Genomic DNA, 19,050 nt, shown 5'->3' with positions numbered 1-19,050 from the left:
TGCTTTATTGAAAACTGTCAAATGGCGGTTGGTATTAACCTCCGTGGCTTTCCAGCAACTTCAGGAAACGCCATCAAGCTTTGCAGAGGAAATGCCGACAGGAATAAAGCAGAACCAGTTCTCCGCGTGGCTCTTGCAGAAGAACGTGGGGATCACAGACAAAATCTCCTACGGCTTGCATGGCACTCAGATGCCAACGCTTGCGCAGGGAGCCACGCTGCATGCAACAGCTCTCTGGAGCCTGAAAACTCTGTACTGCACAGAAGAGCTCAGCACTCCCAAGTCCAGACGAATTCACAAAGTTCGTAGGCCAGCTCTTTGCTTCCTTCCGTATTGCTCTCACCCTATAAGCCGTGGACAGATCCCCGCTTCATGTGCGAGAAATCAGGGGGCGTGTTCACTCCAGAAGCCCTCCCTCTCTGTGGGCCTTGGCTCCACTGAGGCTGAGCAGCTGCTGCAGCAATATCTGCGCTAGACCTCAGCCAGCCCTTTGGAAACTGCTCCCCCACATATTCCCATGCTGGGCTAGGAATCTCGGGCTCACTGTGCTGCTTCATCCTTCTCTTGTGAGCACGCAAGCTCTCGCTCTGGGCCTGAATGCCACAACTGCTTTCCGTTACCACTGTTAGAAACTGTTGAGGACACCCAGAGGCCTGCCTCAGAACCGGCTACCTTTGTGCTAGTACAGCGAGCCGTGAAGATATGCGTAGGAGATCCAGGAGCACTGCATACACCAGAAGAGCACAGGGCTAATGCAGCACAAGAAAGGGAAGAATGTCAGCAAAAGCAGCGTCCCAACAGCGCCTGGAACCACATGGACGCAAAAGACAAGCCCCCTGGCCTCGCACACACCACCTCCCGCTCAGGACGCTCTCTCCAGCTGAAGGACGAAGCCCCGCAGCAGCAAACGCAAGACTTCCACTCCCATCCCTATCTGACTCAGCCGGCCAGAGGCCCCAGGCTGCAACGGCATCCACAGAGCCCTGCGGCGTCGGGCAACAGCAGAGCTTCTGCCCAGGACCCCTGCACCCTCCTCACCTCCACACAGCCAGCCCCAGGTCAAGCACTGGGCACCAGCGCTTTTCGGGAAGCCTCAACAACTCCTCCCAGCCCTCATCCCACACAGAAAGTGCACACAAGTCGAGGTGCTCACAGACCTTCATTTCTCCCCCTACAAGGAAACCCGTGTCCCCATGGCCAGACAATTACCTTCGCTTGTCGAGGACGGTGGTGACAGGGAGGTGGTGTGTGTCGGCGTGGGCGGGGATGCGCTGCTAGTAGTCAGGGTGCTGGGGGACGTGGTCGGTGGAGGAGTAACAGACGTTGTCCCCGGGGTGCTGCTGCTGGAGGACGTCGTGCCACTGGTGGTACTGCTGGGACCTGGCGTCGGTGTTGGCGGGAGAGTGGTGGTCGACACAGGCCCAGTTGTGGTACCGGGGGGAGTGGTGCCTGTCATCGGTGTTGGCGGGAGAGTGGTGGTCGACACAGTTTCAACGGTTGTGGAGCCGGGGGGACTGGTTCCTGAGAAAACACAGTGCTTTATTGAAAACTGTCAAATGGCGGTTGGTATTAACCTCCGTGGCTTTCCAGCAACTTCAGGAAACGCCATCAAGCTTTGCAGAGGAAATGCCGACAGGAATAAAGCAGAACCAGTTCTCCGCGTGGCTCTTGCAGAAGAACGTGGGGATCACAGACAAAATCTCCTACGGCTTGCATGGCACTCAGATGCCAACGCTTGCGCAGGGAGCCACGCTGCATGCAACAGCTCTCTGGAGCCTGAAAACTCTATACTGCACAGAAGGGGTCAGCACTCCCAAATCCAGACGAATTCACGGAGTTCGTAGGCCAGCTCTTTGCTTCCTTCCCTATTGCTCTCACCCTATAATCCGTGGACAGATCCCCGCTTCATGTGCGAGAAATCAGGGGGCGTGTTCACTTCAGAAGCCCTTCCTCTCTGTGGGCCTTGGCTCCACTGAGGCTGAGCAGCTGCTGCAGCAATATCTGCGCTAGACCTCAGCCAGCCCTTTGGAAACTGCTCCCCCACATATTCCCATGCTGGGCTAGGAATCTCGGGCTCACTGTGCTGCTTCATCCTTCTCTTGGGAGCACGCAAGCTCTCGCTCTGGGCCTGAATGCCACAACTGCTTTCCGTTACCACTGTTAGAAACTGTTGAGGACACCCAGAGGCCTGCCTCAGAACCGGCTACCTTTGTGCTAGTACAGCGAGCCGTGAAGATATGCGTAGGAGATCCAGGAGCACTGCATACACCAGAAGAGCACAGGGCTAATGCAGCACAAGAAAGGGAAGAATGTCAGCAAAAGCAGCGTCCCAACAGCGCCTGGAACCACATGGACGCAAAAGACAAGCCCCCTGGCCTCGCACACACCACCTCCCGCTCAGGACGCTCTCTCCAGCTGAAGGACGAAGCCCCGCAGCAGCAAACGCAAGACTTCCACTCCCATCCCTATCTGACTCAGCCGGCCAGAGGCCCCAGGCTGCAACGGCATCCACAGAGCCCTGCGGCGTCGGGCAACAGCAGAGCTTCTGCCCAGGACCCCTGCACCCTCCTCACCTCCACACAGCCAGCCCCAGGTCAAGCACTGGGCACCAGCGCTTTTCGGGAAGCCTCAACAACTCCTCCCAGCCCTCATCCCACACAGAAAGTGCACACAAGTCGAGGTGCTCACAGACCTTCATTTCTCCCCCTACAAGGAAACCCGTGTCCCCATGGCCAGACAATTACCTTCGCTTGTCGAGGACGGTGGTGACAGGGAGGTGGTGTGTGTCGGCGTGGGCGGGGATGCGCTGCTAGTAGTCAGGGTGCTGGGGGACGTGGTCGGTGGAGGAGTAACAGACGTTGTCCCCGGGGTGCTGCTGCTGGAGGACGTCGTGCCACTGGTGGTACTGCTGGGACCTGGCGTCGGTGTTGGCGGGAGAGTGGTGGTCGACACAGGCCCAGTTGTGGTACCGGGGGGAGTGGTGCCTGTCATCGGTGTTGGCGGGAGAGTGGTGGTCGACACAGTTTCAACGGTTGTGGAGCCGGGGGGACTGGTTCCTGAGAAAACACAGTGCTTTATTGAAAACTGTCAAATGGCGGTTGGTATTAACCTCCGTGGCTTTCCAGCAACTTCAGGAAACGCCATCAAGCTTTGCAGAGGAAATGCCGACAGGAATAAAGCAGAACCAGTTCTCCGCGTGGCTCTTGCAGAAGAACGTGGGGATCACAGACAAAATCTCCTACGGCTTGCATGGCACTCAGATGCCAACGCTTCCGCAGGGAACAACAACGCTGCATGCAACAGCTCTCTGGAGCCTGAAAACTCTATACTGCACAGAAGGGGTCAGCACTCCCAAATCCAGATGAATTCACGGAGTTCGTAGGCCAGCTCTTTGCTTCCTTCCGTATTGCTCTCACCCTATAAGCCGTGGACAGATCCCCGCTCCATGTGCGAGAAATCAGGGGGCGTGTTCACTCCAGAAGCCCTTCCTCTCTGTGGGCCTTGGCTCCACTGAGGCTGAGCAGCTGCTGCAGCAATATCTGCGCTAGACCTCAGCCAGCCCTTTGGAAACTGCTCCCCCACATATTCCCATGCTGGGCTAGGAATCTCGGGCTCACTGTGCTGCTTCATCCTTCTCTTGGGAGCACGCAAGCTCTCGCTCTGGGCCTGAATGCCACAACTGCTTTCCGTTACCACTGTTAGAAACTGTTGAGGACACCCAGAGGCCTGCCTCAGAACCGGCTACCTTTGTGCTAGTACAGCGAGCCGTGAAGATATGCGTAGGAGATCCAGGAGCACTGCATACACCAGAAGAGCACAGGGCTAATGCAGCACAAGAAAGGGAAGAATGTCAGCAAAAGCAGCGTCCCAACAGCGCCTGGAACCACATGGACGCAAAAGACAAGCCCCCTGGCCTCGCACACACCACCTCCCGCTCAGGACGCTCTCTCCAGCTGAAGGACGAAGCCCCGCAGCAGCAAACGCAAGACTTCCACTCCCATCCCTATCTGACTCAGCCGGCCAGAGGCCCCAGGCTGCAACGGCATCCACAGAGCCCTGCGGCGTCGGGCAACAGCAGAGCTTCTGCCCAGGACCCCTGCACCCTCCTCACCTCCACACAGCCAGCCCCAGGTCAAGCACTGGGCACCAGCGCTTTTCGGGAAGCCTCAACAACTCCTCCCAGCCCTCATCCCACACAGAAAGTGCACACAAGTCGAGGTGCTCACAGACCTTCATTTCTCCCCCTACAAGGAAACCCGTGTCCCCATGGCCAGACAATTACCTTCGCTTGTCGAGGACGGTGGTGACAGGGAGGTGGTGTGTGTCGGCGTGGGCGGGGATGCGCTGCTAGTAGTCAGGGTGCTGGGGGACGTGGTCGGTGGAGGAGTAACAGACGTTGTCCCCGGGGTGCTGCTGCTGGAGGACGTCGTGCCACTGGTGGTACTGCTGGGACCTGGCGTCGGTGTTGGCGGGAGAGTGGTGGTCGACACAGGCCCAGTTGTGGTACCGGGGGGAGTGGTGCCTGTCATCGGTGTTGGCGGGAGAGTGGTGGTCGACACAGTTTCAACGGTTGTGGAGCCGGGGGGACTGGTTCCTGAGAAAACACAGTGCTTTATTGAAAACTGTCAAATGGCGGTTGGTATTAACCTCCGTGGCTTTCCAGCAACTTCAGGAAACGCCATCAAGCTTTGCAGAGGAAATGCCGACAGGAATAAAGCAGAACCAGTTCTCCGCGTGGCTCTTGCAGAAGAACGTGGGGATCACAGACAAAATCTCCTACGGCTTGCATGGCACTCAGATGCCAACGCTTGCGCAGGGAGCCACGCTGCATGCAACAGCTCTCTGGAGCCTGAAAACTCTATACTGCACAGAAGGGGTCAGCACTCCCAAATCCAGACGAATTCACGGAGTTCGTAGGCCAGCTCTTTGCTTCCTTCCCTATTGCTCTCACCCTATAATCCGTGGACAGATCCCCGCTTCATGTGCGAGAAATCAGGGGGCGTGTTCACTTCAGAAGCCCTTCCTCTCTGTGGGCCTTGGCTCCACTGAGGCTGAGCAGCTGCTGCAGCAATATCTGCGCTAGACCTCAGCCAGCCCTTTGGAAACTGCTCCCCCACATATTCCCATGCTGGGCTAGGAATCTCGGGCTCACTGTGCTGCTTCATCCTTCTCTTGGGAGCACGCAAGCTCTCGCTCTGGGCCTGAATGCCACAACTGCTTTCCGTTACCACTGTTAGAAACTGTTGAGGACACCCAGAGGCCTGCCTCAGAACCGGCTACCTTTGTGCTAGTACAGCGAGCCGTGAAGATATGCGTAGGAGATCCAGGAGCACTGCATACACCAGAAGAGCACAGGGCTAATGCAGCACAAGAAAGGGAAGAATGTCAGCAAAAGCAGCGTCCCAACAGCGCCTGGAACCACATGGACGCAAAAGACAAGCCCCCTGGCCTCGCACACACCACCTCCCGCTCAGGACGCTCTCTCCAGCTGAAGGACGAAGCCCCGCAGCAGCAAACGCAAGACTTCCACTCCCATCCCTATCTGACTCAGCCGGCCAGAGGCCCCAGGCTGCAACGGCATCCACAGAGCCCTGCGGCGTCGGGCAACAGCAGAGCTTCTGCCCAGGACCCCTGCACCCTCCTCACCTCCACACAGCCAGCCCCAGGTCAAGCACTGGGCACCAGCGCTTTTCGGGAAGCCTCAACAACTCCTCCCAGCCCTCATCCCACACAGAAAGTGCACACAAGTCGAGGTGCTCACAGACCTTCATTTCTCCCCCTACAAGGAAACCCGTGTCCCCATGGCCAGACAATTACCTTCGCTTGTCGAGGACGGTGGTGACAGGGAGGTGGTGTGTGTCGGCGTGGGCGGGGATGCGCTGCTAGTAGTCAGGGTGCTGGGGGACGTGGTCGGTGGAGGAGTAACAGACGTTGTCCCCGGGGTGCTGCTGCTGGAGGACGTCGTGCCACTGGTGGTACTGCTGGGACCTGGCGTCGGTGTTGGCGGGAGAGTGGTGGTCGACACAGGCCCAGTTGTGGTACCGGGGGGAGTGGTGCCTGTCATCGGTGTTGGCGGGAGAGTGGTGGTCGACACAGTTTCAACGGTTGTGGAGCCGGGGGGACTGGTTCCTGAGAAAACACAGTGCTTTATTGAAAACTGTCAAATGGCGGTTGGTATTAACCTCCGTGGCTTTCCAGCAACTTCAGGAAACGCCATCAAGCTTTGCAGAGGAAATGCCGACAGGAATAAAGCAGAACCAGTTCTCCGCGTGGCTCTTGCAGAAGAACGTGGGGATCACAGACAAAATCTCCTACGGCTTGCATGGCACTCAGATGCCAACGCTTCCGCAGGGAACAACAACGCTGCATGCAACAGCTCTCTGGAGCCTGAAAACTCTATACTGCACAGAAGGGGTCAGCACTCCCAAATCCAGATGAATTCACGGAGTTCGTAGGCCAGCTCTTTGCTTCCTTCCGTATTGCTCTCACCCTATAAGCCGTGGACAGATCCCCGCTCCATGTGCGAGAAATCAGGGGGCGTGTTCACTCCAGAAGCCCTTCCTCTCTGTGGGCCTTGGCTCCACTGAGGCTGAGCAGCTGCTGCAGCAATATCTGCGCTAGACCTCAGCCAGCCCTTTGGAAACTGCTCCCCCACATATTCCCATGCTGGGCTAGGAATCTCGGGCTCACTGTGCTGCTTCATCCTTCTCTTGGGAGCACGCAAGCTCTCGCTCTGGGCCTGAATGCCACAACTGCTTTCCGTTACCACTGTTAGAAACTGTTGAGGACACCCAGAGGCCTGCCTCAGAACCGGCTACCTTTGTGCTAGTACAGCGAGCCGTGAAGATATGCGTAGGAGATCCAGGAGCACTGCATACACCAGAAGAGCACAGGGCTAATGCAGCACAAGAAAGGGAAGAATGTCAGCAAAAGCAGCGTCCCAACAGCGCCTGGAACCACATGGACGCAAAAGACAAGCCCCCTGGCCTCGCACACACCACCTCCCGCTCAGGACGCTCTCTCCAGCTGAAGGACGAAGCCCCGCAGCAGCAAACGCAAGACTTCCACTCCCATCCCTATCTGACTCAGCCGGCCAGAGGCCCCAGGCTGCAACGGCATCCACAGAGCCCTGCGGCGTCGGGCAACAGCAGAGCTTCTGCCCAGGACCCCTGCACCCTCCTCACCTCCACACAGCCAGCCCCAGGTCAAGCACTGGGCACCAGCGCTTTTCGGGAAGCCTCAACAACTCCTCCCAGCCCTCATCCCACACAGAAAGTGCACACAAGTCGAGGTGCTCACAGACCTTCATTTCTCCCCCTACAAGGAAACCCGTGTCCCCATGGCCAGACAATTACCTTCGCTTGTCGAGGACGGTGGTGACAGGGAGGTGGTGTGTGTCGGCGTGGGCGGGGATGCGCTGCTAGTAGTCAGGGTGCTGGGGGACGTGGTCGGTGGAGGAGTAACAGACGTTGTCCCCGGGGTGCTGCTGCTGGAGGACGTCGTGCCACTGGTGGTACTGCTGGGACCTGGCGTCGGTGTTGGCGGGAGAGTGGTGGTCGACACAGTTTCAACGGTTGTGGAGCCGGGGGGACTGGTTCCTGAGAAAACACAGTGCTTTATTGCAAACCGGCAAACGGCGGTTGGTATTAACCTCCGTGGCTTTCCAGCAACCTCAGGAAACGCCATCAAGCTTTGCAGAGGAAATGCCGACAGGAATAAAGCAGAACCAGTTCTCCGCGTGGCTCTTGCAGAAGAACGTGGGGATCACAGACAAAATCTCCTACGGCTTGCATGGCACTCAGATGCCAACGCTTCCGCAGGGAACAACAACGCTGCATGCAACAGCTCTCTGGAGCCTGAAAACTCTATACTGCACAGAAGAGCTCAGCACTCCCAAATCCAGACAAATTCACGGAGTTCGTAGGCCAGCTCTTTGCTTCCTTCCCTATTGCTCTCACCCTATAAGCCGTGGACAGATCCCCGCTCCATGTGCGAGAAATCAGGGGGCGTGTTCACTCCAGAAGCCCTTCCTCTCTGTGGGCCTTGGCTCCACTGAGGCTGAGCAGCTGCTGCAGCAATATCTGCGCTAGACCTCAGCCAGCCCTTTGGAAACTGCTCCCCCACATATTCCCATGCTGGGCTAGGAATCTCGGGCTCACTGTGCTGCTTCATCCTTCTCTTGTGAGCACGCAAGCTCTCGCTCTGGGCCTGAATGCCACAACTGCTTTCCGTTACCACTGTTAGAAACTGTTGAAGACACCCAGAGGCCTGCCTCAGAACCGGCTACCTTTGTGCTAGTACAGCGAGCCGTGAAGATATGCGTAGGAGATCCAGGAGCACTGCATACACCAGAAGAGCACAGGGCTAATGCAGCACAAGAAAGGGAAGAATGTCAGCAAAAGCAGCGTCCCAACAGCGCCTGGAACCACATGGACGCAAAAGACAAGCCCCCTGGCCTCGCACACACCACCTCCCGCTCAGGACGTTCTCTCCAGCTGAAGGACGAAGCCCCGCAGCAGCAAACGCAAGACTTCCACTCCCATCCCTATCTGACTCAGCCGGCCAGAGGCCCCACGCTGCAACGGCATCCACAGAGCCCTGCGGCGTCGGGCAACAGCAGAGCTTCTGCCCAGGACCCCTGCACCCTCCTCACCTCCACACAGCCAGCCCCAGGTCAAGCACTGGGCACCAGCGCTTTTCGGGAAGCCTCAACAACTCCTCCCAGCCCTCATCCCACACAGAAAGTGCACACAAGTCGAGGTGCTCACAGACCTTCATTTCTCCCCCTACAAGGAAACCCGTGTCCCCATGGCCAGACAATTACCTTCGCTTGTCGAGGACGGTGGTGACAGGGAGGTGGTGTGTGTCGGCGTGGGCGGGGATGCGCTGCTAGTAGTCAGGGTGCTGGGGGACGTGGTCGGTGGAGGAGTAACAGACGTTGTCCCCGGGGTGCTGCTGCTGGAGGACGTCGTGCCACTGGTGGTACTGCTGGGACCTGGCGTCGGTGTTGGCGGGAGAGTGGTGGTCGACACGGGCCCAGTTGTGGTACCGGGGGGAGTGGTGCCTGTTGTCGGTGTTGGAGGGAGAGTGGTTGTTGTTGTGGTTGTAGTGGAAGGAGTGCTCGTTGTGGTTGTAGTGGTTAATTCTGTGGTTGTGGAATGTGTGGTTGTCGTGGTAGTATGTGGAGTACACCACGGTGGTAGTTCAGGCACACAGCAGACTTTGATCTGGTAATTGATGCAGACTGGCATGGGAATTATGCCTCCTGGCTTCTGATCCTCATTTTTACAGAGGAGCCCTGTGTTAACGTTACATTCCACTTTTTGCCCTAAATCGGAAATGGGAATGTCAGGATATTTCTCGGCTCTGCATGAAATATTCTCAACCTTCGCACAATTCCATGGAGGCCTATTTATCTGAATGGTCTCAAAGGTCTCATCATCACCACCGTTTGAGCCATATTCTGGGTAACTCTCATCGATCCAGTCAGTCCAGGTGCAGCCCCCTGGAGGGATTGTGCACGGTTCTAATGGGGAACAAAACCAAAAGCAAACAGTTAGAAAGCGGAAGAAGGAATCACTTCAGACAGGTTTAAACAGGTCTAATGGTCAGCCATAGCAGCATATATTAGACATAAGGGCTGCCCTAGGGTCTGAACCCTAGCAAAAGTTGGGCTGCCATCTGAAACCTTCTGCAGAATTCTGACAGGGAATATCTACCTTCCCAGAGCCACACCTACACTTCAATGGCAGTAATGGCCACAGAGGAAATACAACAACAATACAGACCTTCATTTCTCCCCCTACAAGGAAACCCGTGTCCCCATGGCCAGACAATTACCTTCGCTTGTCGAGGACGGTGGTGACAGGGAGGTGGTGTGTGTCGGCGTGGGCGGGGATGCGCTGCTAGTAGTCAGGGTGCTGGGGGACGTGGTCGGTGGAGGAGTAACAGACGTTGTCCCCGGGGTGCTGCTGCTGGAGGACGTCATGCCACTGGTGGTACTGCTGGGACCTGTCGTTGAGACCGGCGGATGAGTTGTTGTCCACAGAGTTATAGTCGAAGCTGTGCTTGTTGTTGTGGAGAATGTTGTGGGCCTACTGGTGCTGTATTCTGGAGTTGTAATGCAATTCTCTTCCTCGATGCAGCAAATACTGATTTCGTAGTTATGGCAGTATTTAGTATCGTTGTTTACCTGATCTTTATTATTGCAGATGAGCCCTGTGTTAACATCACATTCCACTTTCTGCCCTAAATCTTCAAGGGTAGTGTTCGGGTGCTCTTTTGCTCTGCATGAGATATTCTCAGCTTTTATGCATGTCCAGGTGCTGTTGTGGTTCTTGATATTTTCTAAGGTTTCATAGTCACCACTGTTTACATCAGAAATGTTTGGCTTACTCACATCATACCAGCCGGTCCATATGCAGGAACAATTTTTTACTGTGTGACATCAGAAAGAAGAATAATTAGGAACAGCAGAGACAGAAACAGCATACTCATGAGTGGTGCAATTGTCCTCCACTGCACACAAGGGTGCACCTTGGGCATTGCCACTCACCTACATCCTCCCCCTCCCCGATTCAGGACACTGGCACTGTCAACCCACATGTGATTCCCTCTCATGATAAGGGCAATATGCTGTTTAGGGCTTGTTGTGGCAAGAAACTGGCATAAGTGAAAAAAAATTAAGTGGAACACGACCAAAAAGACACTGCCAAAACTCTTGCACCTTCTCTTCCCAATCACAACACCTGTTCTATCTCAGGGCAAAACACGGGAGAGGATCATGACCACAAAGTGAGAAGGCACAGGACACACACTGCTGCCAAAATGTCAGGCTGCTTTCCAGCAGTGTGAAGAATGGTCATAGGAACTCTGACAGAATCTGTCTGCCCAGAGTCTTGGTCTGTAGCAAGGGTCTAGCTATGGTCTAAAGCCTTTCCCCAAACCTACCACTTAAAACCTGCCTTCCTAGAGCTAGAACTGCAGGTGAGTGGCAGGAACAACCACAGAGTCAATGCAGAAGAATTAAGGGAATAAAGTCTGAAAAGCCATGCCCCAACAGTGTCTGAAATGACAGTGCCACAAAAAACAACCCCGCTGCCATTGCACACCACACATCCTGCTGTGCATGTCCTCTCCAGCTGATGGATGAAGACAAATATCAGTGAAAGCCAGACATTTCATCAGCACAGCTGCCTAAGATGGGCAGAAGCACCATGAAAAATATATCCTCATGCTTAAGATAATCAAAGAATTGGAACTGAGACACAGAAATATGTTGTGCACTCTAACTCCTAAATAGAGAGCTTAGTACCCTAGAGCTCAGGAGCCTTTTTTTTTTTTTTTTTTTTTTTTTTTTTTTAAATCTACATCAATAGCTTTCTGCAAAGCACCACAGTGAAGACATATGTTAAGGAGCCAATAGATCTTTTCCCCCATACTAAGGCAACACATGACAACACAGAGCAGAAAATTACTTGGTAGTGTAGCTGGAGGCGGCTGGGGTTGAGTTCTTATTGTTGGTGGGACCATGCTTGTAATAGTTTGAGTGGGTACTGATGTGCCAGGAACTGTTGTCGTTGTCCCAAGGGTGCTGCTGGTGCTCAAGGTGCTCAAGGTGCTCCAGGGTGGCATGCTGGTGGTTGTACTGCTGGAAGACTCCGATGAAGTTGGTATGGGAGTAGTGGTTGGTGCTGGGAGACATCAACAAGAGGAACAATTATGAACAGCAGGGACAGAGACAACAGGTAAAGATGGAAGCAGATGCATGAGTAGGACAGAGGATTTACTGAACAGAAGGTAGGACTTTGCCACAAACCTACAGTGGTCAGCCCGATCTTGCTGCAACAAAGGTCTATAGGTCTATATCACTAGTCCTTCTTTTCTGACTCCAGAATGCAGACTAGGAAAATCAGCCAAATCAGTATACAGACATGGTTGAGACACCCCTTAACTAGTGAAGACAGCTGGGATGTTGCTCTGGTCAGCTTCTCACTAGATGAAATGTACCCCACAGTGGGTAAGACATGAGGAGGAGAAAGGCCCTGTGGTTCTTCCCACCTTTGCCTTATCACTCTGAACACCTCACTATCTCAGAGATATCTCAGTGAGAGCTAAGAGGGGAAGGTGTAGTCAGGGAAGGAAGTATGCACAGGGATATGTTCCTGTCTGAACTTCATGACACCTCCCTGTGGTGCAATGGCAGCCTGAGTAAGAGATTCAAAGAAGTACTAGTGAGTCTCAATAGCCAAAGGCCACAGCTCAGGCAAGTGACAACTGGCAGGGTTATATAGTTCCGTGAAGGCTACCAAGGCAATTCTTCCGTCCTAGACCTACAACCACAGTCAAATATCAGTATTGACAGGAGGAAAGCAGGATAAGGAGAAGAAATTCTGCACAGCCCTGCACAGATGATGCTTAAAATGATGGTACTCCAAATCAAGGTCTATTCTAATCTCACACAATGGGTCCTTCTGAGAATGTTCTCTTCAGTGGAAGGATACAGCTCAAAACCAGCAAAGTAAGATTTCACGCCAGCTCAGTGTCTGTCACAGAGATGGCATGCCTTAAGTAGCTGACAACCTGCTATTTATCCTATGGCAAGGCAAGAAAAGAGTATTGGTCTACTAAATACCTGTGGAGGCTGAAGTTACTGGGCTGGTAACAGATGGCGTGGTCTGGCTTATGGTGGCTGGAGTGGTTATTGGTGGGCTGGTAGTTGATTTTGTTGGCAGGGTTGCAGTAGTTGTGGGTATTGTTGTTCTGATGGTGACTGGGCTTGTGGTTGTAGGCCAACAAGGAATTTCCTTCCACTCACAACAGCTTACTCTGATTTCATAATTATAGCAAAGAGGCCAGATACTTGTGACTTGCTCCTCATTTTTACAGATGAGTCCATATGTAACATTACACTCCACTTTCTGGCCAAGTTGCTCTAAGCTTAAATCAGGGTTATCTTTAGCCCTGCATTCAATGTTCTCAGGATGATCACATATTTCATGTCCGTGTTTATTTATTTCATCATAGGTTTCATAGTCACCACCACCTTCTTCAGGTTTACTAACATCAAACCACTGAGACCAATTACAGATTAATCCAAAGCATGGAGCTGCAAGAAAAGACAGAGGTTCAGCATCTGAGCTCACAGAGGAAATTCTGAGTAGGTTCATTTTGTATTGTACTCCATTAATGATTAAAGTGATGCATTGCAATTTGTCATTTTTGCAAGACAAAAGAATTCTAAAACTGGTTCAATGTTACCAGTTTCTTCAACAGGAAGCTTTACATAAAAATAAAATCACCAACCTGGAGGCTTTAAAGGTCTTTCTTCTCAATATACTTGTCACATTTTTACAATTTCAGGTCTTTAAAAACATATATTTTTTGGTTTTAATACCAAACATTTTAAAAATGTATTTCTGTAGTAGTCATCTTCAACTTACTAATCCTTTAGAAGTTCCTTTGACATTTTATAGTAACTTTTTAAATTTATTTTTATTATTATTTAAAACTTACTTGTTGCTGGAGTTGTAACTGAAAAACAAAACAAAACAAACAAAAAAAACCTTCATCATCTGCAACTTTTAGAAAACCATATAATACTAGTTTTAAATATTCTAATTATGTTTTTTTTTGCTGTGACTACTGAGACAATTTCTGTTATCAGCAGGACACTAAAAGGAGGGAATCCTGTACATTTATAGTCACAATTTCTTCCACAAAATGTAAATCAACTCAGTGTTAAAAATCTTTCTTAGTGCAGTGTGATAAAACTATTCGTAATTATTGCTCTAGCTGTGTCAACTATGGTAAGCAACTATGATAAGTATGATACTTGCACATTCTATCTTTAAAATATTTTCCTTAAAGAAAGTAATTTATAGATGTGGATCTCTGTTGAAGATTTACCTATGGTTGTAATTGTAGTTGTACCACTGCCGGTTATAATGGTTGAAGTTGAAGAATGTGTTGAAGGTGATGTAGGTGTCAAAGGTGAAGTAGTTGATGGACAAGGACCTATAGGTCCAGGAACTATAGTTCCATTTGCTGCACAAATATATATTGTGCACATGTCGCCATCCTGTACTACTCCCACAGCGCTTCCCACTTCATATCTCGTTCCATTGATGACACAAGGACATGCTGCAAGAAAGAGCTTTTATATGGAATTTGTCTACTAATGCTATCAGAAGACAAAGGCAAAATACTTATGGACCTGCCAAGGATACAAATAAACATTTAAATGCTGTGTCATGCACGCCCATCTCATAGCTATACCTAAAGGTTAGATCTAATGAACTGATTTATCTTTACGTTTAGAGGAATGTTAGAACATATCTAACAAAGCCCTATATAAAGTGACTTGGAAGAACAGACTTACAAACTAGGCTTAAAAAGACATCGAGAGAAACTGCAACTTAGGTTTGTATCTGACACTTTTTAATAATACTATGTGGTCTGAAAGTGCAAACTCTTGTAGTGAAATCCATTAGTTCAGATATGGGGCATGGGAGGAAAGAATACAGGGATATGAGAAAAAGATTGATCAAGTACTAACAGCTAGGTTCAGCAAAAGTGTTGCCCAGATTTCTTTGGCCACAACTTTCACTTGCACTGGAAAGAATTATTCCAAATCAGTATAAAGCCTTTGTAGAGACAGACATAGCAGTTCTATGCATTTATTTCTTCCTGTTTTTCTAAAAACAAACAGACATTATTTACCTGGGATTGGTGCACAATCAATGGATCCTGAGGGGCCACAGACACTAAAAGCAAAAATTTCAAAAATTAAAATATTACAGATGTTTTATGTCTCCCTGCTAGCAGACCAAGAATACAGAAGTGTACAAACTTGTTACTTAGTCTTCATTCATACTACTGGATACTTTTCTGTATAACATTTCCCAATATTGCCTATCATGATTTCATTCAAACTAAGTCATTACTTGCATTCTTTAAGTGCAGCATCTTAAGCTATCATAAACTGCTTTATGTTGCAAGTTGCAACATGGCAGTAATAAAAGACATTTGTCTGAGTGGTAAATGTTCAGCTAGATCAGTGGTTTTTTTTTGTTTTTGTCTTTTTGTCTCTGGTCATCATGTGGAGTCACAGATGGCAATTCTACCATTAATAAGGTTCTAGGAATGAGCAGTTAAGACTCAGGTACCTCCTGCAGGGCTAGTACAGATCATTTCAGATTACAGTAACTTTGAAATCCTAGTCTTAAGTGAGAATGCAAGGCAAACTAGCCCCTCTCTTCCCAAAGAGCCATGAAAATCAAAAGGTTGTTCTAGAGACACAGCCAGGCTTCATGTCACTGTATCACTTACAACACTTCTAAGAGTATATTTAAAGGTTGTTTGTTTGTTTATTTTACTAATAGACCTATTGGAAAGACACTATCAACTTGAAATCTGTATTATTATGGGTCTGTAAAATTATGGATGAAAAACTTTGAATCTGTATATATTAGAAGTGCAGCATTTCTTAAGTTTATGTCTCATCTAGAATAAATGGCATTGTTACTCTGACTTGTATTAATAAATGTTAGAATATATCAGTTCTTCAGTTGAAGTTGTATCTCTGCTAATTAAAATACATGCTTAAGGCACAGTAAAGAAAATGAGGTGCTCAGCATACATAAATTATTTCCTGAATTGTTGCAAATATTTTTTCATATTTACACACCACTTTGTACAGTTCTCTTCTGTAGGTATTTCTTCGCCAGGGCGAACAGGACTACCATTGACATAACACCAACATTTATCTGAAGTCACACATTCCTTTGTCTCTTCGTTATAAATGGGTGTCTTCTCAGGGCATCTGGGATAGCAACCTGTTGATGACAAGTAGCATAGAAAACAGAGTGAAGAAAAGTATACAAAGTTAATTCTGTAACAGGATATCTTCTGAAAGTAAATGATTCTTGCTGAGTCAGGCATAGTGAAAGGCCTTGCAGAGAGATCTGGACTGATTAGAGAGCTGGGCGATCACCAGCCGCATGACGTTTAACAAGAGCAAATGCTGGGTCCTGCACCTGGGATGGGACAACCCTGGCTATACATACAGACTCAGTGATGAGATGCTGGAGTGCAGCCCCACAGAGAGGGATCTGGGGGTTTTGGTTGATAGCAAGGTGATGAGCCAGCAGTGTGCCCTGGCAGCCGGGAGGGCCAACCATATCCTGGGGTGCATCAAGCACAGCATCACTAGTTGGTCAAGGGAAGCAATTGTCCCGCTCTACTCTGCACTGGTGCAGCCTCACCTCAAGCACTGTGTGCAGTTCTGGCACCACAGTACAAAAAGGACGTGAAACTATTAGCAAGTGTCCAGAGGAGGGCTGTGAAGATGGTGAACGGCCTAGAGGGGAAGACGTACGAGGAGAGGCTGAGGTCACTTGGCCTGTTCAGCCTGGAAAAAAGGAGGCTGAGGGGAGACCTCATCACAGTCTACAGCTTCCTCATGACAGGGAGTGGAAGGGCAGGCGCCGACCTATTCTCTTTAGTGAGCTGCTATAGGACCTGCGGGAATGATGTCAAGCTGCAACAGGGAAGGTTCAGGCTGGATATCAGGTAGAGGTTCTTCACTGGAGACACAAATTCAACATAACATATTTAGGAATATCTTGTCAAGATGAGTGACTTATCCATAGTTGTTAAACATACTTGAATGAAGTTTTATGAAATAGAAGACCAAAATTGCAAGGAATTTATTACCTTCCAGGTATGGTATTGAAAAATTGGTGCTGACATTATTAATCATCCTGCAGGTCATGACATCGCTGCCACAAGGCTCATAGTGCCACTCACACACATCAGGAGGGTTATAGTAGTCACAAAATATTGCTGATGAGAAAAAAAATAAAGTTCATTAAAAATACAGTTGCCAAAATGCAGCTCAGCCCAGATGTTTAAAGGTAAAAGCTAAATGAATCTACAAGTTAAGCTAGCAAAATTTCTCTTAAGGTACGGGACCTGGATTTTCTTCTACTACACACAAACAGGATACACTCAAAATTTGGGGTCAAAACTCTGAGGCCTAAGATTTTGATATTGAACACTTAAGCTGAGGGGGAAAATGTTTGATTCAAACAACAAAAAAAAAAAAAAAAAAAAAAAAAAGTAAGAATTTGTATTTATTTAAATTTAAAATGAAGGGTGACATTCTGATTTATTTTTTTTCCCTAGCTACTAGCAAGCTTCAAAAATCTCTTGCAGTATGTATTCAAAACAGTTCTACTTGGTATATCACATAGATAGTCACCTCCAGCAGACCATGAACAAGCATGTAGGACATTATGAATACAGCTTAAATGGAATTCAGCTTAGTTGACTATGGACAGAGGTAGGAGCTTTCATAAACCTAGAAATAAGAGCTAATTGAAATTTACAACTTCTTACACTTGGAAAGCTAAACTAGTCTTAATTCTGAATCAGAATTAATTTTTACAATTCAAAAATTTAACATTTCTGGCACTTTTTTGAGAGAGGAATATGAATTTAAATGTTATTTTACACATAATGGTATGAGCATTAGCACCGCTAGTGGATGCTGCTTAATACAGTCAATACTGATTAAGTTAATGTACACAGGAGTACTTCTATGTACTTTTGTTAAAACTAAATTCTGAATAATTTGCAAAAAGGAACAAGAAGAAAGGAAACAGGATTTAGAGTTCACCAATTACCAAGCAAAATGGAAGGATCACTTAACACCTAGCCTTAAAACAATCCCACCTTCTTCCCATCCCCACCCCCCAAAAAACAAACAAACAAACAAAAAACCCTAGGCTAGATAAAAGATAATTGATATACATAAATTACTAGTTCTATTTGTTCCCTTATGTGCTGTGAAAATAAATCATGCTGCACAGCTAGCACAACCCTGCAGAGGACAATATTGCAGTATTCATAGTTTATTTAATAAGCTTTCTGACAGCAGACAGAAAGACACAGTTGTGTTTAACTGTTACTCACGACATATATCAGGAGTTCTCCAGAAAACACAGGCCTCAGCCTTGGTACATTCTTGAGCATATGCAGCAACTGCAGAACAGAAGCAATCGCAGTCTCCACCACTGTCACAAGAGCAGGCATCATGAACACAAGCATCATAGAAAGGAGTTGGGTTTACCTGTTGGAGAAAGGAATGATGCCCCAGTTCATATCCAAACTAATAAGCATGAGATACCTCTTGAGATCTGGGAACTGAGCTGGGCAGGAATGAGGCTGTTTCTACGAATTACTAAACGTTATAGGCTAGAAACTGCTTAATGTATTTTGTATAGAAATGGACTTAAAGTAATATAGCACCTTTATAAATTGTTAGGATTAAAAATAAAAGTCTTTTGCAGTGCTCACATCTTCTGAGTTCCATTCTATTGCCCTCAATAACGAGTTGGATTAATGCCAGTGAAGTTGTTGTTTTGTTTTGTTTTGTTTTTCAGCAAGATTTGCCAGCCAAGTTGTGACCAATCTCAAAAAGGCTGCACTCAACAGGAAATACAAAGAAAAGAATTTTGTGTTTGCCAGTTTTTGGAGTTTATCTCATCAATGTTTTTGTTTGGGACTAGAAGAGGAGAAACTTGGATTGGATTTTAGCTCCTGAAGGAATCAATATAGAAGCTAAGGCTAGCTGAACTGTCCTAACACCTCTAGCTGAACTGAAGACTTAGCTGAACATCAGTCTACTTAATTCTCTTCATTCATTTCTGACATCTCACTGTTCCTACAGGAACAGAGATGCACTGTGCAATCCCGTCACTTACTGCTCTCTACAAACCTTTGAGTGACAAATTTTGAAGACATCACCCAGGATGAGGCTGCATTCTTTCTCTGCCCAGGACTTGCGATGTGGTTTCAAATCACAGGGCTTAACCTCTTCTGTGACATCTGGACACACAGAAGACTGTTTCCAGGAATTCCCAAATGTCAGAGCACTAGTCTCCTGCACCCCACTCCTGGTTGTAAAATCATTGTTAGACTTGTCATCAAAGTTGCCACACAGACCACACACTTTGCCCTGGAAAAGGAAATGAACATATCCACAGC

At 49.0% G+C, this 19,050-nt stretch overlaps 1 protein-coding gene across 1 annotated transcript in view; it reads right to left on the bottom strand.

The window, feature by feature from the left end:
- The window catches only part of MUC2 (mucin 2, oligomeric mucus/gel-forming), a 76,580-nt gene that overhangs the window by 39,045 nt on the left and 18,485 nt on the right, over positions 1 to 19,050 (bottom strand). The window contains 16 exon segments of the mRNA XM_072038383.1: positions 1,210 to 1,521; positions 2,745 to 3,056; positions 4,283 to 4,594; positions 5,818 to 6,057; positions 8,825 to 9,526; positions 9,841 to 10,437; positions 10,560 to 10,662; positions 11,371 to 11,693; positions 12,635 to 13,108; positions 13,516 to 13,533; positions 13,909 to 14,142; positions 14,722 to 14,765; positions 15,689 to 15,836; positions 16,717 to 16,845; positions 17,977 to 18,133; positions 18,782 to 19,021. Of these exon segments, the coding sequence (XP_071894484.1) occupies positions 1,210 to 1,521; positions 2,745 to 3,056; positions 4,283 to 4,594; positions 5,818 to 6,057; positions 8,825 to 9,526; positions 9,841 to 10,437; positions 10,560 to 10,662; positions 11,371 to 11,693; positions 12,635 to 13,108; positions 13,516 to 13,533; positions 13,909 to 14,142; positions 14,722 to 14,765; positions 15,689 to 15,836; positions 16,717 to 16,845; positions 17,977 to 18,133; positions 18,782 to 19,021 (4,345 nt within the window).

Source organism: Anas platyrhynchos, chromosome 5 (assembly GCF_047663525.1).
Source record: "Anas platyrhynchos isolate ZD024472 breed Pekin duck chromosome 5, IASCAAS_PekinDuck_T2T, whole genome shotgun sequence".
Taxonomy (NCBI): Eukaryota; Metazoa; Chordata; class Aves; order Anseriformes; family Anatidae; genus Anas; species Anas platyrhynchos.
Note: the sequence above shows the minus strand (reverse complement) of the source record. Positions and strands in the feature narration are given on the sequence as shown.